This window comes from Lampris incognitus, chromosome 10 (assembly GCF_029633865.1).
Source record: "Lampris incognitus isolate fLamInc1 chromosome 10, fLamInc1.hap2, whole genome shotgun sequence".
Taxonomy (NCBI): domain Eukaryota; kingdom Metazoa; phylum Chordata; class Actinopteri; order Lampriformes; family Lampridae; genus Lampris; species Lampris incognitus.
In genome coordinates this window covers 59,508,039-59,532,049 of record NC_079220.1, presented here as the reverse complement: position 1 = coordinate 59,532,049, position 24,011 = coordinate 59,508,039, and the positions used below count along the sequence as shown (strand labels likewise).

General features: G+C 46.6%; 1 protein-coding gene across 3 annotated transcripts in view; it reads right to left on the bottom strand.

The window, feature by feature from the left end:
- The window catches only part of spag9a (sperm associated antigen 9a), a 112,974-nt gene that overhangs the window by 2,761 nt on the left and 86,202 nt on the right, over positions 1-24,011 (bottom strand). For all 3 annotated transcript variants that reach the window (XM_056287509.1, XM_056287510.1, XM_056287511.1), the window contains 9 exons: positions 18,336-18,546; positions 12,782-12,898; positions 11,013-11,093; positions 6,240-6,307; positions 5,993-6,141; positions 5,336-5,507; positions 3,696-3,809; positions 2,388-2,564; positions 1,013-1,150 (listed from right to left, as the gene is read on the bottom strand). In XM_056287509.1, coding sequence (XP_056143484.1) covers positions 1,013-1,150; positions 2,388-2,564; positions 3,696-3,809; positions 5,336-5,507; positions 5,993-6,141; positions 6,240-6,307; positions 11,013-11,093; positions 12,782-12,898; positions 18,336-18,546 — 1,227 coding nt within the window. The remainder of the gene's footprint in view (positions 1-1,012; positions 1,151-2,387; positions 2,565-3,695; positions 3,810-5,335; positions 5,508-5,992; positions 6,142-6,239; positions 6,308-11,012; positions 11,094-12,781; positions 12,899-18,335; positions 18,547-24,011) is intronic.

Here is a 24,011-nt window from a genome sequence, read left to right as displayed (position 1 = left end):
TTAATGGACCCTGCTTTGTGCACTGGGGCAGTCATGCTGGAACCGAAAAGGGCCCTCCCCAAACTGGTCCCACAAAGTTGGAAGCATAGAATTGTCCAAAATGTCTTGGTATGCTGAAGCATTAAGATTTCGCTTCACTGGAACTAAGGGGCCTAGCCCAACCCCTGAAAAACAACCCCTCTGGCACCCAAATCAACACAAATAACATCTATATGAGGTGATTTATCTGTAAATAAACTGCATTTATACAGCGCTTTTCAAGTCTGCCGACCACTCAAAGCGCTTTACAACGTATGCCTCACATTCATACACTGACGGCAGAGACTGCCATTGCAAGGTGCCAAGCTGATCATACAGGAGCCGTTGTGGGTTCAGTGTCTTGCTCAAGGACACTTTGACACGCTCCCTGAAGGAGCCGGGAATTGAACCAGGAACCTTTCGACTACTGTACGACCAGCTCTACCTCCTGAGCCATGCCGCCCCACTCTGTAAAATTAGAAATGATGCCCAACAGTGTTTCAGTGATGTCTGGCTTCAACACAAGTTAACCTGCATAGAAGTGGTTAGGAATATTACAACACAAATATACAAATGTAAAATAAAGTGAGCACGTGTGCTTCGAGCTGTATGGAGACATGCAGAGGACCAGCTATGTGACTGATGCCTGTGTTTTTGGATTCTTTCTCTTGTGAACAAAAATAAACACACAGATCTCCAACTCCGGTGTGTGTGTGTCCCACTCTACTACACAAAACGCAGATACAGAAAGCAGTTTTAAGTCTGTTACAACAAAATAAATATCTATCCATCCATCCATCATCCAAACCACTTATCCTGCTCTCAGGGTCGCAGGAATGCTGGAGCCTAACCCAGCAGTCACTGGGCGGCAGACGAGGAGACACCCTGGATAGACTGACACACACACACACACACACACACACACACACACACACACACACACACACACACACACACACACACACACACACACAACAAAGGTTGCAGGGCTCACCGATTCTGAAGTCAATATAGCCCTCGCCTCCACTCAAGACCAGGAAAGTTTTGGGTTCAGAGGTTGCCGTGTCCGAGGACTCAGACGCCGGGTCATCAGAACCAGAATCTGCGCTGCCTGGAGGTGGTACTACCTGGCCTGAGGGAACATGAAGTCAAACTATTAACCCAGGATGCTTGGATACCAAAGTGCTCCGACACTTCGATACTGTATTGTTTATAAGGGTGGGGACACCTGTAGTCACTGTATTGTTTATAAGGGTGGGACACCTGAAGACATGGTATTGTTTATAAGGGTGGGGACACCTGCAGACACTGTATTGTTTTAAGGGTGGGGACACCTGCAGTCGGTGGGGACTGAAGAGGTCACTTATACCCTTTTTACACCAAAATTAGTGTGTATAAGCGGGTTTTTTAAACGCGGGTACACCAGCTAAAAATAGGCAATTGACTCCTTTCACAGTGCCTGCAGACCCGGGTCTGGCTGCCAGCGGACGAGTTAGGCTTTCTCTTTTCTTCTTCTGTAGCGTCATCTTTGACATCATGACCTTCGTGATGTCACTAATGCGCCGGAAAACAGGGAAGTAAACAGTAGAAAGCAGCATGGAAGCCAGAGAGACGGTGGGTAGCGTTACTTTTTATATCTTGTACTTCAGTCTGTCTTTCATGCCATACAAACTCAGCAGATGGAATTTGTGGCTGAGACGGCAAAGAGTCGCAGAAGTTACCGACGCCAAGTTGCTGGTGTGATTCTATGACGCGCGGACAATGGCACTACACCATCGCGCAAAGCAGCATGTCCACCTGGGTGTCGCGTTTACGTCAATGCCGATCGAAGTTGGAGCCGATAAATACCCGTGTCTACTGCAGTCATTTGACCCTGGGAGTGAATGCCGGCTGTACACTTTTACATTGACCACCAGGGGCGGATGTTAGCGGGTTTTCGGGCCAGTGTTAAAGGGCTTTAAGCTGAGTGATGAAACGTATCTGTCAATAAACGCTGTGTCCAGATGAACCGATTCAACCTTCTTTCCTTTTCTCACCTGCATTATTAAGCAGCATCAAGACAAGTCGAACTGCCTTGTCATCTTTGATGATTTCCTCTTGTACCTTTTTTTTTAAATGATGTCATTAATAATCAACAAATCAGCAGCTACCTCATTAAATCCAGAAATGATTTTCACTCGGCCCCTTAGCATCTCTCATTGTTCATTATCAATATAACAACACTTGACACTATAATAACCCTAGGACTGAGCCAGTCCATACAGGGCGAAGAAGCGTAGCAGGTCATCACTCTGCAGGCCTCTGTCGCATTCGTCTTCTGTTCACAGTCACTAGAGTCTTGTATCAGCACATTTGTGCCTGTTTCTTACCTGGCACGGAAACAAAGAACTTGACAGCGTCTCTGTGTCCGTGGAAACACAGTTGGGCGTGGGCCATGGAGCAGTATGGCACGAAGCTGCCTGGCATGGCGCTGTCTGTACAGTCATCGCTGTACACCCGTACTGCGCTACCAGGACGACTTGGCACTATACCCGTTGTCTTGTTGGCTGCAGTAACAGGGGATGGGAAAGTTAAAAAATAAAAATTAAAAAAATCAATGAAAGTGCTGAAAACATTACAGGCATGCTGACGTGATTTACCATAATGCATTGCTTTGTGTAATTTGTATGTTTTATGTATGTTTCATACACACAGCTAAGCTCCAGCCCTAGCAGCAAAAAGTGTATTGACAACCAAACGACAGGACGAGAGATAAGAAAGGGACCATGACTTGTGTCCAAGTAAGAGTGACTGTGGCTCTGCTTAGACCTGGTATTAACAATACAGTGGCTTAACAACCGAAAACAACGAGCGGCTTCATATGAAAACTGCCGTCACCACTAACTAGAGTTTCGACAGCCATGCGTACTATTCACAGAGGACTGGGGAATAGCTGCAATCACAGCATGGTAAGAAACTGGTCGTCGGTTTGGGTGGTTATACCACTGTATTGTTTATCAGGGTGGGGACACCTGCAGTCAGTTAGCTGAAACTGAAGAGGCCATGCATGTTAATGCCAGGTCTAAACAGCCTCTGTGTGGCAGAGGGGGGTTTAATAGTCAAAAGATATGGGCTTAAGGTTACTGATGGGGTGTTGTGATCAAAAACTCAACAATCTCACAACCTGGGGTCAGGCTTTGTTAATTACATGCTAGAAAACACAACATACAACCTGTGCGTGAAGAGACAGTTTCTCCTCATTCGAGTCTAGTAAGGATTGATGGGGGGGTCATATATATTGCACTGATTATAGAGCCTTTTCAGGACTACCTTGTGATTTTGGGCTATACAAATGATTTGACACAATTATACATCTAAACACTGTAGGACCAAAGACCTAGGACCTTCATATAGCCCGTCTGACAGTGACGAGGTCAGCGGGTCATTATAGTAGTACAGCCCGGCTGCTTATGGTCACTGTTTAGCAATGTACAGAGAAGTAAAGCTATCTCAGAAGAGATACAGCTTCACGGCTCCCGATGAGACTGTGGAAGTGAAGCAGTGACTGAAGGAGCAGAAAGACCAACCAGGGTCATGAGAGGTCAGGGTTTCTCAGGCTCTCCTCAAAGTACGGTGAAAGTATGGTACTGCTGAGAAGAGAGTGGTTTTGGGTGAAGAAGAGTGGGGCGAAACTGTACCTTCAGACAGTGGGATAGAGATGATGACACCATTCCCTGTCCCGACCCACAGCCGGCTGCAAGATACCATGAGAGCTGTGATCCTCACAAAGGAGAAGCCCAGTTTACCTGTGCCTGCAGTATACAGAGAACAAACCTGGTTACTGACACAAAGGTAAGGTAGTGTTTAAGCTCCACAACAAAATAAAAAAACATATCCTATGTATGTATGTACATTTCATCACAGCATCACTAGATGTGATAATCATGACCAGATACGATGCAGATACTGATGCAGAAACAGGTGATTTCCTGGCTAAATGTTGGCAAAGTCAGCACAATGCAGTCTCAAGCTATTTTCCTCCTTGTTAATCTTAGAATTACATAATCTAGTAGACAATCTGATCAAAGTCATTTAATGTACATGATTTGCATTCTGCACAGAGGTCACCATTACATATTTTTACTAACGCTAACAAATGTGGGCTTACACAATACTAAGTTACCTGGCATTAAATCACATACAACGACAACATATATGAACTGAAGAATATTGCAGAGGCAAGATTAACTTAATAATAATGCGGTCCGCGGTGGCGTAGCGGTCTAAGCATCGGCTTGGTGTCGATGCAGTTGCCCACTGGGGACTGGGGTTCGCGCCCCGGTCTCGTCAGATCCGACTATGGCCGGACTCGATGAAGCAGCAATCATTGGCAACGCTGTCTTCGGGAGGGGGGCGGAGTCGGCTTGTGTTCGTCATGTGAATGCGTCTCTGTGTGTGTCGGAAAAACAGTGGTTCGGCTTGGATTCGCCTTGTCATGAAAGTGGGGAGGCGCTTTCCTTCGAGACTGCCGGCCGGAGAGATGCAGTTGGCGAACGCATGCAATACGAGGGTGGGTGTTTGAATTAAAATAGGGATCAATTGGCCACTAAATTGGGAGAAAAAAAGGGAAAAATCAGAAATAAATTTTAAAAAAAAATAAATAATAATAATGCTAATTTCTGAACAAAAGCCATGCTGCTGTAAATATGTTCCTGAAATAGCTCACTACATCTCTTTTTTTGGGGGGGGCGGCGGGATTTTTTCCCCTTTTCTCCCTAATTGTATCTGGTCAATTACCGCACTCTTCCGAGCCATTCCGGTCTCTGCTCCATCCCCTTTGCCGTTCCGGGGAGGGCTGCAGACTACCACATGCCTCCCCCGATACATGTGGAGTCACCAACCGCTTCTTTTCACCTGACAGTGAGTTTCACCAGGGGGGACGTAGCGCGTGGGAGGATCACGCTATTCCCCCAATTCCCCCTCCCCCCTGAACAGGCGTCCCGACCGACTGGTGAAGGTGCTAGTGCAGTGACCAGGACACATACCCACATCCGGCTTCCCACCCACAGACAGGGCCAATTGTGTCTATAGGGATGTCCGATCAAGCTGGAGGTAACACGGGGATTCGAACCACTGTCCCCATATTGGTAGGCAACAGAATAGACCACCACACCACCCGGACGCCCAGCTCACTACATCGCTAGTCAATAATTGTTACAAAGAAAAGCATTGGGTTTTTTCCTTCGCTTCTGGAGAGTCATCTATTGAGAGTTAGGGTTAGGGTCACAGGTCAGACATTCGAAGTGACTGGTTGACTTCTATTCATTAGCAGGCATACCAAGCATCTTGCTGACGTAGGGCTCTATGTCCACATCCTGGAGGTGCTGGTAGGTGTGGGCATGGAACAGGCGCAGGGTGGAGTCGAGTCGTATAGACACCCAGATACCGTCTCCTACCCAAGCCAGCTGGCGTACCTGGCTCTCCTTGCGGGGATGGGCATCAAATGACTTCTGCTCAGGTAATACATATACAGAATACTTGTGTGAAAAAACTGTGGTTAGGTTTCTAAGTTTTCACTTCATGTTAACCTCCCAGGTAAAATGGTGCAGAATTTTAAATCATGGGCTGTAGAATCAGCAGAATCACAGCAGAATCGTTTCAAGTTGACAAATAAGACATTGAAACATTGACCATCTATACTGAATGGTACCTAATAAAAACATCATAGCTAACATGTTTGAATAAATTGAGAGAAATAAAAAAATCTATTCCTATACATGCCACTTTCTTCCGCATTTGACTTCTACATTGATGATGTAGAACAGTATTTCCTGTATAATTTTTCGCAGGTAATCCTACCCGACAGTGTCTATTGAGATGAGCGACCACAAACACGTTCATGTTCTGGATAATTGGGGATTGGCTATCTTAACTACACCAGAGAGTCTGCATGCAAATCTTCAGGATTGTAGCTTTAAATAAGTGTCAGTTGTACCTCTATTGTCATGGCCTTGGGCTGGATGACGTAGATCTTGTTCCTGTAGCCACACCACACCTTGTCATGGACCACTGTCATACAGCGGATGGAATGGTGAGGCCGGCCAAGGTCTAATAGGTGGTAGTTGGTTAAATCCCATTGACCATCTGCATAGGAAAAGATGCAAACGTAAGAAATGAGGACGAGAACGGCCAGATGCCTTGGTAAAAGATACGTAGCTGGGTAGTAACATAGAGGGACTCACCAATGCCTCTGTGGAATATTGCCAATGTCCCATCAGCAAGTGCTACCAAGACTCTCCCTTTCACGTGCCTGTAGGTGCACATATTATCTTTAACGTCAATGAAAATGAACGTATATGAGCATGCACTTCCTACACATCTTATTGTGAGGACACGGTCATCCCAACCAAACATATCAGTCTGTTTCCAAACAGTAAGCCATGGATCACCAAGGACCTGAAGGCTTGCTGGTCCAGAAGAAATAGGCCTTCCTGCAAGGTGACAGGACAACTGAAGGAGGCGTTCAGGTGGAAGACCAGGCTGGCCAAGCTCCACTATAAAAGCAAAGTGGAGCAAAAGCTAACCTCAGTCAGTGCTAGGGCGGTATGGTGGGGGCTCAACATCATGATGGGCAAAGCCCAAAAACCACTGCCAACCAACTGCCCTGACCCCACCTCCTTTGCACAGCAGGTGAATCGGCCATGCTAAATTGTCCATAGGTGTGTGTGTGTGTGTGTGTGTGTGTGTGTGTGTGTGTTTGTGTTTGTGTCGGCCCTGTGATGGTCTGGTGGCCTTCCCCGCGTCTCCCCGCTTGCCGCCCAATGACTGCTGGAATAGGCTCCAGCATCCCGCGACCCTGAGAGCAGGGTAAGTGGATTGCATAATGGCTGGATGAACAGATTCTTCAGCCATTTCAGCAGTTCCAGCCCACAAACCAGCTGGACCCTCCCCAGCTCCAGCCCTCCTCATCCAGCAGTCACTATAGAAGAGCGGCTGGCGGTCTCCATCCTGGGCAGAGTCAACCCTCGGAAAGCCTCTGGCCCCGACAGACTCAAAGGCAGGGTGCACAGGGCCTGTGTCACACAGCTGCCTGGAGTCATCACTGAACTTTTCCAACATCTCTTGGATTCAAGCCGTGTCCCAGGCTTGTGAGAGGAATCTACTATACTAATACCTGTACCTGTTCCGAGAAAAGGAAAACCAAATGCAAAAGACCCAAATGACTACTGGTCGATTGCACTACCATCTGTGCTGTATGGAGGGAGTAGTGTGTGACCCTCTCTCCAGCGTGGTTGCTTAGAGACTAGACCTGCTCCAGTTTGCTTGCAAGGCAAAACATGGTGTGGAGGATGCCAGTCTGACCCTCCTGTACACTGTGGCCAGACATCTGGACTCAGCACGCCCCCATAGAAGGATTTTATTCATGGACTTTTCCTCCACTTTTAACACTGTGAACATACACACCTTACTCAAGCACCTCCAACTACAGGTCAACCCAACACTGGTTTTATGGATTCAGAGTTTTTTTTTTGAAGGACATGCCACAGCATGTGGTCGTCAATGGTTTTAAATCCAATAATTTGACCCCCCCCCCTTTCTCCCCAATTGTACTTGGCCAATTACCCCACTCTTCCAAGCCATCCCGGTCGCTGCTCCATCCCCTCTCCCGAGCCGGGGAGGGCTGCAGACTACCACATGTCTCCTTCCATACATGTGGAGTCACCAGCCGCTTCTTTTCACCTGACAGTGAGGAGTTTCACCAGGGGGACGTAGCACGTCGGAGGATAATGCTATTCCCCCCCAGTTCCCCCTCCCCCCCCGAACAGGCATGCCGACTGACCAGAAGAGGCACTAGTGCAGCAACCAGGACACATACCCACATCTGGCTTCCCACCCACAGACACAGTCAATTGTGTCTGTAGGGACGCCCGACCAAGCCGGAGGTAACATGGGGATTCGAACCGGCGATCCCCGTGTTAGTACACAACGGAATAGACTGCTACGCTACCTGGACGCCTAATAATTTTATTTTAAACACAGGGGATCCCCAGAGTTGTGTTTTATTTTCTCTTCTCAATCTACACCAATACCACCTGCTACAGCGAAGGAATGACTTGACTAAACTATGCAGGTGACACGGCGCTGGTGGCCCACCTGACTGACACAAACTCACTGTTGGAATACTGTCGGTACGTGAGTGACCAAGCAAGAACATTTCAGAAGGGTGTCCAGGTAGTATAGTGGTCTATTCCATTGCCTACCAACACTGGGATCGCTGGTTCTGTTACCTCTGGCTTGGTTGGGTGTCCCTACAGACACAATTGGCCGTGTCGACAGGTGGGAAACCGGATGTGGGTATGTGTTCTAGTCACTGCACTAGCACCTCCTCTGGTCGGTCGGGGTGTCTGTGCGGGGGGGGGGGGGAGGACTGGGAGGAATAGTGTGATCCTCCCATGCACTACGTCTACCTGCTGAAACTCCTCACTGTCAGGTGAAAAGAAGCAGCTGACAACTCCACATGTATGGGAGGAGGCATGTGGTAGCCTGCAGCCCTTCCCAGATCAGCAGAGGGGGTGGAGCAGTGACCAGGACAGCTCAGAGAGCAGGGTGATTGGCCAGATACAATTGGGAGAAAAAAAAGGGGGGGGGACATTTCAGGAAAACTCCCTGGAGCTCAGCATCTCTAAGACTAAGGAGTTGCGTTGTGGGGGTGGGGGGGAGGGGGACACCTGACTCACTCCACTTTCTCTTTGAAAGCCTCAAACTAGAAGGGCAGTTGGTAGAGCAGGTGAAGTCTTTTAAATACCTCGGGACAGAGACAGACATCTCCCTGTCCTTCTCTCAACACACTAATCTGGTGTATAAGAAAGCCCAACAGCACCTGTACCTGCCGAGGACGCTCAGGAGTTTTAATGTCAGCAGAGTCACTTTAACTGTCGTCTGTAAGTCAGTCATCATCAACATCTCATCCTGGTACAATGGTCTCACCATCAACATCTCATCCTGGTACAATGGTCTCATCTTCAACATGTCATCCTAGTACAATGGTCTCACCTTCAACATCTCATCCTGGTACAATGGTCTCACCTTCAACATCTCATCCTAGTACAATGGTCTCACCTTCAACATCTCATCCTGGTACAATGTTCTCGCCATCAACATCTCATCCTGGTACAATGGTCTCACCTTCAACATCTCATCCTGGTACAATGGTCTCACCTTCAACATCTCATCCTGGTACAATGGTCTCACCTTCAACATCTCATCCTGGTACAATGGTCTCACCTTAAACATCTCATCCTGGTACAATGGTCTCACCTTAAACATCTCATCCTAGTACAATGGTCTTACCTTCAACATCTCATCCTGGTACAATGGTCTCACCTTCAACATCTCATTCTGGTACAATGGTCTCACCTTCAACATCTCATCCTGGTACAATGGTCTCACCTTCAACATTTCATCCTGGTACAATGGTCTCACCTTCAACATCTCATCCTGGTACAATGGTCTCACCATCAACATCTCATCCTAGTACAATGGTCTCACCTTCAACATCTCATCCTGGTACAATGGTCTCACCTTCAACATCTCATCCTGGTACAATGGTCTCACCTTCAACATCTCATCCTGGTACAATGGTCTCGCCATCAACATCTCATCCTGGTACAATGGTCTCACCATCAACATCTCATCCTGGTACAATGGTCTCACCTTCAACATCTCATCCTGGTACAATGGTCTCACCTTCAACATCTCATTCTGGTACAATGGTCTCACCATCAACATCTCATCCTGGTACAATGGTCTCACCTTCAACATCTCATCCTGGTACAATGGTCTCACCTTCAACATCTCATTCTGGTACAATGGTCTCACCATCAACATCTCATCCTGGTACAGTGGTCTCACCTTCAACATCTCATCTCATCCTGGTACAGTGGTCTCACCATCAACATCTCATCCTGGTACAATGGTCTCACCTTCAACATCTCATCTAATCATGGTACAGTGGTCTCACCTTCAACATCTCACCCTGGTACAATGGTCTCACCATCAAAAACAAAACAAAACTCTCTCGGCTCACCACTCAGGCCAGTAAGCTAACAGCTCAATCCAACCTCTGCTATCCCAGTCGTACAACTCATCAGTTACTAAGAAAGCCATCCTCATTGTGCAGGACCCCTCTCACCCCCTCCACCAATACTTTCAGTTACTCCTATAAGGCCAACCTTACAAAGTCCCCCTGGCCAAGAAAAACAATTCCAAAAAGTCCTTTCCTCAGCCATAAAGAACCCTAAATACATTAAAAGAATTACTTTATTCATTTCACAAAGTGCTAAATAACTTGTCTTTTAACCTTTTTCTTTTGTCAATTGCCCATTTTTTTAACCTTTTTTATTCTTGTGCCTTTTTTGGGGGGGGGGGGGTTTCCCCCCTTTTTTCTCCCAAATTGTATCTGGCCAATTACCCCACTCTTCCGAGCCATCCCGGTCACTGCTCCACCCCCTCTGCTGATCTGGGGAGGGCTGTAGACTACCACATGCCTCCTCCCATACATGTGGAGTCACCAGCTGCTTCTTTTCACCTGACAGTGAGGAGTTTCACCAGGGGTACGTAGCGCGTGGGAGGATCACGCTATTCCCCCCAGTTTGCCCTCCCCCCCGAACAGGTGCCCCGACCGACCAGAGGAGGTGCTAGTGCAGCAACCCGGACCCACACCCGGCTTTCCACCCACAGACACAGCCAATTGTGTCTGTAGGGATGCCCGACCAAGGTGGAGGCAACACGGGGATTCGATCTGGCGATCCCTGTGTTGGTAGGCAACGGAATAGACTGCTACACTACCTGGACGCCGCCACTCTTGTGCCTTTTTAAATTGTTGTCTGTTTTTGTCAGAATTTATTGTGTTGTCTGATGTGTGTGCCATGTCAAAGAAGAATTTCTGTTTCATTGTGAAAGACAATAAAGCTTCTCCAATCTTTCCCCTGCTGCACGATGGACTTTGAACTCACACTATGTTGAGGATGGAGTCCTTCAGTTTGATGGCATGGAGACATTTCCTCCAGCGAGCCACAGACGAGTGAACATACAGACTACAGTGAGAGAGAATGAGAGAGAACAGAAATGACGGAGTGAGTCCAGAACAAGGGAAACATTTCAGCAGAAAAGCATCAGATGGCTTTACAGTATTAGGGTCCTATCTAAACGATCAGCGCATGTTCAAAGCACATGGTTAAAGTGCATTTAAGGCATATCCAAATCTACTTTTACTAGTTAAACGGCGCATAATCTGGGTGCAAAGTAAGCTGCAAGATGCAAAGGGGTTGTACTTAGTCTCTCAATTAATCAGAGGTGTGTTTTGGACGTAACATAAATTAAACAATCAGAGTGTCATCTCCCAATTTCTTTAAAGGCCAGGTGCGCTTGCACCTTGGCGAGTTGCTATTTAAACAGCGATTCAGGAAGTTGGAGAAATTAACGATTTTCTGCTGAGGAAACAGATCTGCTCATGCACAAAGTGAAAGCGTGTGAGCAGACCATCTACAAGAGCAGCAAGAATCCACCCAAGCTCCCTGAGGTGAAACAGGCATGGGCGGAAGCAGCGGTGAGCGTGTCCTCATCTCCTAGCATCACCAGAACGGCCACACAATGCCAAAAGCGATATAATGATTCCAGGAGAAGGGGAAAAGAAAAGCTCGCCGCTCAACAAAAGCATATGATTACATTTCTACAGCGCTTTTCTAGACACCCAGGGCGCTTCACATTGGAGGGGGGAAGCTCACCTCAACCACCACCAATGTGTAGCACCACGTGGGTGATGAACATCAGCCATTTTGTGCCAGAGCGCTCACCACAGATCAGCTTGAGGTGGAGAGGGAGGAATCACTGAGCGAATGGGGGGTGATGAGGTGGCCAGATGGACAGCCTGGTTGGGAATGTTGCCAGGACACCAGGGGACCCCCTACTCTTTGTGATAAGTGCCATGGGCTCTTTAATGACCACAGTGAGTCAGGACCTCGGTTTAACGTCTCATCCAAAGGGCGGCATCTCCTACAGTTGTTTTTTTTTTAAAATTATTTCTATGTAGTCGCCTGCCCTTCAGATCATGGTACAAGTGCTCGTTATATTAGATCCTGTATATCGGCTAAAAAACATTTCTCCATAGTCCCCTATTTATCTATCTTTCCTTCCCCACAGGCTTCCCTTCTCTCACTCTCCCTCCTCACCTGCGCATATCAACTGCGATTAGCTTATTCTGAGAAATACTACAACCATCTGACATTTTTAACTATGGTGACGTACACACTCTTTCACGCTGTAACGTTTTTAGTTTTCATCCTTTTCATGTTTGTGCACTGCTATTCCTGCGTCCCTGTGTGTAACAAGCCGAGTGTATAAGCATTGTGCAGCTGTCTATGTAGCTGCATCATACTTACTGAATAGTGTGGCCTCTAAATAGCAGGAAAACACTGCACCATTGACTTTAGACCAAGTTTTTCTTGGTCAATGGTGCAATTGCTTTCCACTGCCTCAAGATAGCAGTGTGCCAACAACGTGTTTGACCACACCTCATCTTAAGACCAACATGCCCATCGACACTTAGATGGGCACAAGTACATTTGCTATGTAAACCACGTGGGCACTGAATGGGAAAATGACAACTGTGTCAGTTGGAAACAAGCAAAGACACCTGCGCTGCGCTTAGTGCCGGGTGTTAAGATAGGGCCTTTAATGTTGTTGCATGGATGTAGTGCCCTCTTGAGTTCTTTGTCTCCCTCACCATCCATTCTGGGCTCCCAACCACATGGTGGGCAGGACACTGCTCATCCGCAAGACCTCCCCCTCCGGCAGGTCTCTTTCGTCAGGCAGGGATGCTGTGCCATCCTGTCCCGAGTCCCTAGGTCATGTAATACCAACAGACATAATCATTATTCAAATATCACAACCTCCCAGCATCAACTACAGCACCATACTGGTGATATAAAGCAATGCTTCTTAACTTACAGTCAAACTGGTTTACGCTCTCAATAAACTTCTTCATGTTCATCATTATCCGTCAGTCTAATCTCCAGGCTTCATATCAATATGATCAAAGGTTATGCCTGAATTACAGCTCTTCATATTCATCATTATCCATCAGTCTAATCTCCTGCCTTCATATCAACATTATCAAAGGTTATGCATGATTTAAAGTTCTTCATGTTCATCATTATCCATCAGTCTAATCTCCTGGCTTCATATCAACATGATCAAAGGTTATGCATGAATTAAATTTTTTCATGTTCATCATTATCTATCAGTCTAATCTCCTGGCTTCATATCAACATTATCAAAGGTTATGCATGAATGAAAGTTCTTCATGTTCATCATTATCCATCAGTCTAATCTCCTGGCTTCATATCAATATGATCAAAGGTTATGCATGATTTAAAGTTCTTCATGTTCATCATTATCCATCAGTCTAATCTCCTGGCTTCATATCAACATGATCAAAGGTTATGCATGATTTAAAGTTCTTCATGTTCATCATTATCCATCAGTCTAATCTCCTGGCTTCATATCAACATGATCAAAGGTTATGCATGAATTACATTTTTTCATGTTCATCATTATCCATCAGTCTAATCTCCTGGCTTCATATCAACATTATCAAAGGTTATGCATGAATGAAAGTTCTTCATGTTCATCATTATCCATCAGTCTAATCTCCTGGCTTCATATCAATATGATCAAAGGTTATGCATGAATGAAAGTTCTTCATGTTCATCATTATCCATCAGTCTAATCTCCTGGCTTCATATCAACATGATCAAAGGTTATGCATGAATTACATTTTTTCATGTTCATCATTATCCATCAGTCTTATCTCCTGGCTTCATATCAACATTATCAAAGGTTATGCATGATTTAAAGTTCTTCATGTTCATCATTATCCATCAGTCTAATCTCCTGGCTTCATATCAACATGATCAAAGGTTATGCATGAATGAAAGTTCTTCATGTTCATCATTATCCATCAGTCTAATCTCCTGGCTTCATATCAACATGATCAAAGGTTATGCATAAATGAAAGTTCTTCATGTTCATCATTATCCATCAGTCTAATCTCCTGGCTTCATATCAACATGATCAAAGGTTATGCATGAATGAAAGTTCTTCATGTTCATCATTATCCATCAGTCTGACCTCCTGACTTCATATCAATATGATCAAAGGTTATGCATGAATCGATACAAACATTAAGTCCAGTAAGCTGACTGAAAATTATCTGATTTATGTTTTTTTTTATTAAGACTTTGTGTACAACCGTCAAAGACTGCATGTTGGCGTACGGGTAGCCTAGCGGTCTATTCCATTGCCTACCAGCACGGGGATCCCGGTTCGAATCCCTGTGTTACCTCCGGCTTGGTCAGGCATCCCTACGGACACAATTGGCTGTGTCTGCGGGTGGGAAGCCAGATGTGGATATGTGTCCTGGTCGCTGCGCTAGCACCTCCTCTGGTCAATCGGGACGCCTGTTCGGCGGGGAGGGGGAACTGGGGGAATAGCATGCAGACCACCACGTCTCCTCCGATACATGTGGAGTCACCAGCTGCTTCTTTTCACCTGACAGTGAGGAGTTTCACCAGGGGGACGTAGCGCGTGGGAGGATCACGGTATTCCACCCAGTTTGCCCTCCCCCCCGAACAGGTGCCCCGACCGACCAGAGGAGGTGCTAGTGCAGCAACCCGGACCCACACCCACATCCGGCTTTCCACCCACAGACACAGCCAATTGTGTCTGTAGGGACGCCCGATCAAGGTGGAGGCAACACGGGGATTCGATCTGGCGATCCCCATGTTGACAGGCAACGGAATAGACCGCCACACTCCTCGGACACCCTCTGATTTTGTTTTCAAAGGATAATTTCGTTTTGTTTTGTTTTTTCACAAACTGGGTCTTACTTTCATAGTTTTTGCCAAAATCTCCACATTGCATAATGTCCACAACCTGTACAATGAAGCTGGTGAGAAAAAATATATTACAACCAACGTGCATGATGGTAAAAACTATGAAATTAAGACCCAGGTTGTGAAAAAAAAACCCAAACTGATTTAACGTTGAAGTCCGTTTGGGGAGGCACATTTTTAGCCAAAACGTCTGAACTGAAATGACAGGTTATCCCACTCCTCTTCTAAAGACAGCAGCTCGACCTGAAGGTTACAGGATACGCTGCATTATCACCTCAACTCCTCTTCTAAAGACAGCAGCTTGACCTGAAGGTTACAGGATACGCTGCATTATCACCTCAACTCCTCTTCTAAAGACAGCAGCTCCACCTGAAGGTTACAGGATACGCTGCATTATCACCTCAACTCCTCTTCTAAAGACAGCAGCTCGACCTGAAGGTTACAGGATACGCTGCATTATCACCTCAACTCCTCTTCTAAAGACAGCAGCTTGACCTGAAGGTTACAGCATATGCTGCATTATCATTTCAACTCCCCTTCTAAAGACAGCAGCTCGACCTGAAGGTTACAGCATATGCTGCATTATCACCTCAACTCCTCTAATAAAGACAGCAGCTCGACCTGAAGGTTACAGGATACGCTGCATTATCCCCTCAACTCCTCTTCTAAAGACAGCAGCTCGACCTGAAGGTTACAGGATATGCTGCATTATCCCCTCAACTCCTCTTATAAAGACAGCAGCTCGACCTGAAGGTTACAGGATACGTAGCATTATCCCCTCAACTCCTCTTATAAAGACAGCAGCTCGACCTGAAGGTTACAGGATACGCTGCATTATCACCTCAACTCCTCTTCTAAAGACAGCAGCTCGACCTGAAGGTTACAGGATACGCTGCATTATCACCTCAACTCCTCTTATAAAGACAGCAGCTCCACCTGAAGGTTACAGGATACGCTGCATTATCACCTCAACTCCTCTTCTAAAGACAGCAGCTCCACCTGAAGGTTACGGGATACGCTGCATTATCACTTCAACTCCTCTTCTAAAGACAGCAGCTCCACCTGAAGGCTACAGGATACGCTGCATTATCCCCTCAACTCCTCTTCTAAAGACAGCAGCTCGACCTGGAGGTTACAGGATACGCTGCATTATCACCTCAACTCCTCTTCTAAAGACAGCAGCTCCACCTGAAGGTTACAGGATACGCTGCATTATCACCTCAACTCCTCTTCTAAAGACAGCAGCTCCACCTGAAGGTTACGGGATACGCTGCATTATCACCTCAACTCCTCTTATAAAGACAGCAGCTGGACCTGAAGGCTACAGGATACGCTGCATTATCCCCTCAACTCCTCTTCTAAAGACAGCAGCTCGACCTGGAGGTTACAGGATACGCTGCATTATCACCTCAACTCCTCTTCTAAAGACAGCAGCTCCACCTGAAGGTTACAGGATACGCTGCATTATCACCTCAACTCCTCTTCTAAAGACAGCAGCTCCACCTGAAGGTTACGGGATACGCTGCATTATCACCTCAACTCCTCTTATAAAGACAGCAGCTCGACCTGAAGGTTACAGGATACGCTGCATTATCACTTCAACTCCTCTTCTAAAGACAGCAGCTCGACCTGAAGGCTGCAGGATACGCTGCATTATCACCTCAACTCCTCTTCTAAAGACAGCAGCTCGACCTGAAGGTTACAGGATACGCTGCATTATCACCTCAACTCCTCTTATAAAGACATCAGCTCCACCTGAAGGTTACAGGATACGCTGCATTATCACCTCAACTCCTCTTATAAAGACAGCAGCTCGACCTGAAGGTTACAGGATACGCTGCATTATCACCTCAACTCCTCTTCTAAAGACAGCAGCTCCACCTGAAGGTTACAGGATACGCTGCATTATCACCTCAACTCCTCTTCTAAAGACAGCAGCTTCCACCTGAAGGTTACGGGATACGCTGCATTATCACTTCAACTCCTCTTCTAAAGACAGCAGCCCCACCTGAAGGCTACAGGATACGCTGCATTATCCCCTCAACTCCTCTTCTAAAGACAGCAGCTCGACCTGGAGGTTACAGGATACGCTGCATTATCACCTCAACTCCTCTTCTAAAGACAGCAGCTCCACCTGAAGGTTACGGGATACGCTGCATTATCACCTCAACTCCTCTTCTAAAGACAGCAGCTGGACCTGAAGGCTACAGGATACGCTGCATTATCCCCTCAACTCCTCTTCTAAAGACAGCAGCTCGACCTGGAGGTTACAGGATACGCTGCATTATCACCTCAACTCCTCTTCTAAAGACAGCAGCTCCACCTGAAGGTTACAGGATACGCTGCATTATCACCTCAACTCCTCTTCTAAAGACAGCAGCTCCACCTGAAGGTTACGGGATACGCTGCATTATCACCTCAACTCCTCTTATAAAGACAGCAGCTGGACCTGAAGGTTACAGGATACGCTGCATTATCACCTCAACTCCTCTTCTAAAGACAGCAGCTCGACCTGAAGGCTACAGGATACGCTGCATTATCCCCTCAACTCCTCTTCTAAAGACAGCAGCTCCACCTGAAGGTTACAGGATACGCTGCATTATCAATTCAACTCCTCTTCTAAAGACAGCAGCTCGACCTGAAGGTTACAGCATATGCTGCATTATCACCTCAACTCCTCTTCTAAAAACAGCAGCTCGACCTGAAGGTTACAGGATACGCTGCATTATCACTTCAACTCCTCTTCTGATGACAGCAGCTCGACCTGAAGGTTACAGGATACGCTGCATTATCACCTCAACTCCTCTTATAAAGACATCAGCTCGACCTGAAGGCTACAGGATACGCTGCATTATCACCTCAACTCCGCTTCGAAAGACAGCAGCTCGACCTGAAGGTTACAGGATACGCTGCATTATCACCATCCATTGTGGCTTGCAGACAGCACTTTGAAAAGTTACTAATCTGAAATCGTACTGCGAGGAATGCACCGATACTGGTATCCCACATCAAGCCAATGCCAGGCTAAAGTGGTATGACAGGGATTTTACCCAAGACGACATTTTGAAAATAAAAGTTATAATATTAGTAATGTCGCAATTTAAAGTAAAATGACTAGATTTACTGCATTTTGGCATATGGATGCCTGTATTTCTTCAATGGTGGAAAAAAAACAAAAAACAGATTCTATTTCAGTTACTCTGCCCACTGACCCCAAACTAAAGTCCACGCTGTTTAGCAAAAGTAAAGGATCAGCTCAGTACACTGTATCAGCCCTTCATGATACGCAGTGAAAAAGCGATATCAATACATGCATACTTACCATGTACTACCACAATTCTTTCTGTTCTCGGTATTTAAAGAAGAGGACAGTCTATGTCTCACCTCTGTGTGTCAGTACTGGAAGAGTCAGTGGGTCCGACACCCAGTGGGTCAGTAAACACATGCTCAGTATAGATCCCAGGCTGATTTTGATCCACTCCCCGACTTTCTCCTCCTTCCTCGCCCACCCCGGCGTTGGCCTCTGTCGCCTCTGTCGCCTCCTCTGCCGTGGGGACCCCATCTCCCGCTGGACTGGTCTCTCTGGACAGCACAACTGTGGACATTACAGATGACAAGGTGGATAAGAGAGGTGGAAAATAACTGCCAGAGTGGGTAAGTCTGTGGAGGGACTGTCCTAAATGTCATGAGATATTGTCTAGATCAGGGCTTCTCAAAGTCTGGACCTCGGTCCGCATCCAGACCAAACAGCAAGTTGATCTGTAACCAGCCGATACCTGGTGTTATGAATACAAAACGTCATGAAGTGTAACATTTTCTAATTTTGTGTGCTGTTGCTGCCAAGTTCACGCATTCATGTTTCACCGGAGAATTTGCTTTGGGGGTGGTGCAAAGCTTTAATTGCACTTAAGTGCCGAAAAAAACAAACTAATGACTAGTAACACCAACGGCATTGCCAGTAACATTCAGGTCAATGGTCAGACACTCTCGACAGTCAACAAATTTAAATATATCTTGGGGCTATCGTCACAGATGAAGGGTCCAAACCGGAAGTCGTTTCCGGCATTGCACAAGCAACCGCAGCCCTCACAAGGTTAAAACCAATCTGGAAAGACAAAAACATTAGCACCGGGTCTAAAGTCACACTGATGCGCTCACTAGTCACCTCCATCTTTTTATACGCTTGTGAAACTCGGACACTCACAGCAGATCTCCAAACAAGAATAAGTAGAGTGGTGATGAGGTGCTCCAAGAAGATCCTAGGTCTCTCATATAGAGACCATAGTACGAATGAAGAGGTGAGAAGAAGGATTACACAAGCACTGGAACACATGAAGACTTGTTGACAATCGTCAAGAAGAGAAAACTGAAGTGGTACGGCCACATCTTGAGATGTTCCGGCCATGCCAAGAGCATCCTGCAAGGCACAGTGAGGGGTGGGCGACAACGAGGAAGACACAAGAGGCGACGGCTACGTACCATCAGAGTGGACAGGCCTTGACTTTGCCAGCATACAGAGGGCAGTTGAGGGCAAACAGAGATGGTAAGGACTGGCTGCGGATTCAACAGCGGTGCCCCGATGACCTCTCGAGAGGTTATGGGATAGGTGAGGGTGAGACAGTAACGTAACAAGTGTGGCCAACTCAGTGATGTTATCTCCACATCACCTGGTTCACTGTCTCTCCTCTGCTCCAGTGTGTGTGTGTGTGGAGGGGCTGAGCCCCACACTCATTGAAACACAAACAGCAGAGGAGAGGAGAGAAAGTGGCACGACTATAAACGACAGTAACACATGGCCTACTGCTAGGCAGGACTTTTATTAGGGTTAGAGCAGCTCGTCAGAGGCAGGGTAGGGTGGGTCATGTTCAGTTCCACATATCATTCTGAGTGTTCATTCTCTACAATGAATGTGGTGAAAAGCTCACACCAGAGCAGCTTGACCAATAAACATTGGACCAGTGTCTCCAGCTGTCAATCACACTTAAAAAAAAAAAAATTAAATGGCGGCACAGTGGTTAGCGCTGTTGCCTCACAGCAAGAAGGTCCTGAATTCAAACCCCAGGTTGTCCCAGGTCCTTTCAGTGTGGAGTTTACATGTTCTCCCCATGTCTGCGTGGATTTCCTCCGGGCGCTCTGGTTTCCTCCCACCATCATAAAGACATGCATGTTAGGGTTAATATTCCTGTCTGTGCCCCTGAGCAAGGCAATGGGAAGAAATAACTGGAGTTGGGGTGTTCGGGTAGCGTAGCAGTCTATTTCGTTGCCTATCAACACTGAGATCGCTGGTTCGAATCCCCGTGTTACCTCCGGCTTGGTTGGGCATCCCTACAGACACAAACGGTCGTGTCTGCAGGCGGGAAGCCGGATGTGGGTATGTGTCCTGGTCGCTGCACTAGCGCCTCCTCTGGTCGGTCGGGGTGCCTGTTCGGGGGGGGGGACTGGGGGGAATAGTGTGATCCTCCCACACGCTACATCTCCCTGGTGAAACTCCTCACTGTCAGGTGAAAAGAAGCGGCTGGTGACTCCACATGTATGGGAGGAGGCATGTTGGTAGTCTGCAGCCCTCCCCGGACCAGCAGAGGGGGTGGAGCAGATCGGGGCGGCTCGGAAGAGTGGGGTAATTGGCCGGGTACAATTGGGGAAAAAAAGGTGGAAAATTTTCAGAAAAAGAAAAAGGAAAGAAATAACTGGAGTTGGTCCCCGGGTGCTGCACGACAGCTGCCCACTGCTCCTAGCTACACAGCAATGATGGCTTAAATGCAGAGAGTCAATTTCACTTGCATGTATGTACAAAACGACTAATAAAGAGTGTTCTATTCTATTCTATTGTGTCTAGGTTCAAGCATCAATGCCATTTCTCCCACTAGGCTTGAATGTGTCTTGACTATCTTGAACTTCAACGTATGCTGCTTAACAGCTATGAGTTGATTAAATGTTATGTTATCGCCAATTGTTCCGGACCTCTGACCTTGAATAAAAATGAGATGCGGACCTTTGAGTAGTAAGTTTGAGAACCCCCTGGTCTAGATGTTGATCAAAATCAACACTTTTACATGGGGGCATTATGAAATAATTAGCTGAACTAGGTCAGCCAAGCTACTATTGCTATCACTTCTTAAGGTACTTGGCTTTTAATTGAATCTTTCAGTTCTTACTCATCACCTATGGTTGTTTTCGTTTTAATCTACATCTGTCTTCTCCTTTTCTACTCTCCTGTCCATCTTTTTATGTTGCTTGTGCAATAAAGCTGATCAACTGCACCAATCAGCCAAAACATTAAACCCACCTTCCTAATATTGTATAGGTCCCCGTCGTGCCGCCAAAACAGCTCCGAACCATCGAGGCAAGTGTCTCTGAAGGCCTCTGAAAGTGTCCTCTGGTATCTGGCACCAAGACATTAGCAGCAGATCCTTTAAGTCCTGTAAGTTGCGAGGTGAGGCCTCCATGGATCAGACTTGTTTTCTCCAGCACATCCTTCAGATGCTCAATAGGATTGAGCTCTGGGGAATTTGGAGGCCAAGGCAACACCGTGAACTCTTTGTCCATCCATCCATTATCTGAACCGCTTATCCTGCTCTCAGGGTCACAGGGATGCTGGAGCCTATCCCAGCAGTCATTGTGCGGCAGGCGGGGAGACATCCTGGACAGGCTGCCAGGCCATCACAGGGCCAACACACACATTCATACCTAAGGACAATTTAGTACGGCTGATGCACCTGACACCATGTCTTTGGACTGTGGGAGGAAACTGGAGCACCCGGAGAAAACCCACACAGACACAGGGAAAACATGCAAACGCCACACAGAGGACGACCCCCAAGGTTGGACGACCCCGAGGCTCGAACCCAGAACCTCCTGGCTGTGAGGCGACCGCGCTAACCACTGCGCCACTGTGCCGCCTGAACTCTTTGTCATGTTCCTCAAACCATTTCTGAACAATTTTTGCAGTGTAGCAGGGCACATTATCCTGCTGACAGAGGCCACTGCCATCAGGGAATACCACTGCCATGAAGGGGTGTACCTGTTCTGCAACAACATTATGTTAGGTAGGTGACACGTGTCAAAGTAAAATCCACATGAATGCCAGGACCCAAGGTTTCTCAGCAGAACATTGACCAGAGCATCACACTGCCTCCACCAGCTTGCCTTATTCCCAGAGTGCATCCTGGTGCCATCTCTTTCCCAGGTAAACGACGCACACGTAGGGCTGTCATGATCATGAAATTTTAGTTAACGATTAATTGTCATACAAATAATCCCTATTAATGATTTAATTGAGGTTTTATTCATTTATTTTGCTTCCCCCATCAATGCTCCACCCCCTCTGCCAATCTGGGGAGGGCTGCAGACTACCACATGCTTCTTCCATACATGTGGAGTCACCAGCCACTTCTTTTCACCTGACAGTGAGGAGTTTCACCAGGGGGATGTTGCGTATGGGAGGCTCACACTATTCCCCCCTGAACAGGAGCCCGGACCGACCAGAGGAGGCGTTAGTACAGCGACCAGGACACATACCCACATCCTGCTTCCCACCCGCAGACACGGCCAGTTGTGTCTGTAGGGATGCCTGACCAAGCCGGAGGTAACATGGGGATTCAAACCGGCGATCCCCGTGTTGGTAGGCAATGGAATAGACTGCTACACCACCTGGACGCCCTTAATTGTCTTTTTCTGATCATTTTATGCCACTATTATAGTTTAAGCCTAATCATAGTTTAATAATACACATACACCTTATGAAGATGAAAAGCCATTTATTGGCACTGAACGTCGAACTGAACTGAACACTGAACATGAATAAATAAAAATTAAATTTCTCATTTCCTTTCAGAGTTTGTAAACAAAAATTGACTTAAATAACAACTTAAATATACAAAGCCTATTATTGAAATATAAAAGAAATTGGTGAAAATGGAAGGTACCATTAATCAAAATAAACAATGTACTATGGCCAAAACAGGCCATATCCTTATCAACCACAACCACAGCCATTCATGCTCCTCACTGGTTAGGTCGACTCCGGGCAAGGAACACCAACATGTTGACCGTATCTGCCTTAAGGCAACATCTCGCTGGAGTCACAATGTTGACAGACGTACTGAACATTTTCTCAGAGGCAGTACTTGTTGCACAAATGCACATGTACTTTCTTGCTAACTTGGCCATCAATGGGAACCTTGCTTTGTTGTCGTGCCACTACATCAGAGGATCCACCAAGAGCTCCAGTGTCTCTTCCTGCAGGTACCGTCTCAGTTCAGTTATCAGCCCGCACTCTTTTTGGCACAGCCTGGTTAGCAATTTGGGTTCTTCTGTTCTGCAACAGGTCGCACAGCCTCTTCTTCTTGGGTGCAAGAGAGGCGGGTCCATCATCTTCTGCCACAGCTGTTACAGTCCCCACCTCCGTCACTGTTGCCTCCTTCCTCTCTCATCTCCATCATCTCCCTTAAAAGCTGGTCTTTAGTATTATCCCTGACCACTGCATCCCTGACGTTGCCCCTATACCTTGGATCGAGGAGGGTGGCCTTTCTCAGGAGCTCTTGAAGTGGCATTGTGCTGTACTTTTCATCAAGAACACAGCAAATGATTTTCATGATGTTTGCTGTGGGTGTGGTGTCCTTAGGGTCTGGGGATAAGAGTTCTCCCTTTAGAGGGTCCAGTATGGGCTTCACAGAGGACACAGTCACATACTTTTCCCTGTACAAAACATCAGTAAAATCAGTGCTGCATTGACGGATTCCAAGACAGATGTATCCTGCCACTTCGTTTGTTACATGTCACGTTTTACAGGCCTTGTTACATTTGTTAGCAATATGTGTTTTCGTTTTGTTTTTCAGGTAATATTTTTACTTTTTCAATTTTGCTATTCAAGTTCGACCATGTCTCTCTGAAGTTTAAATTGTTTAAAAATAGTATCATAGTTACTAAAATGTTAATTTTGGTGTCAGTCGTTTCCTCACAGACATACCAACATATGCAATGAATTAATGTTTCAACTGGGTATTTATCTTGACAGAATATAGAGTTTAAAAACCGGCGGGCATTTTGACCGGTCATGGT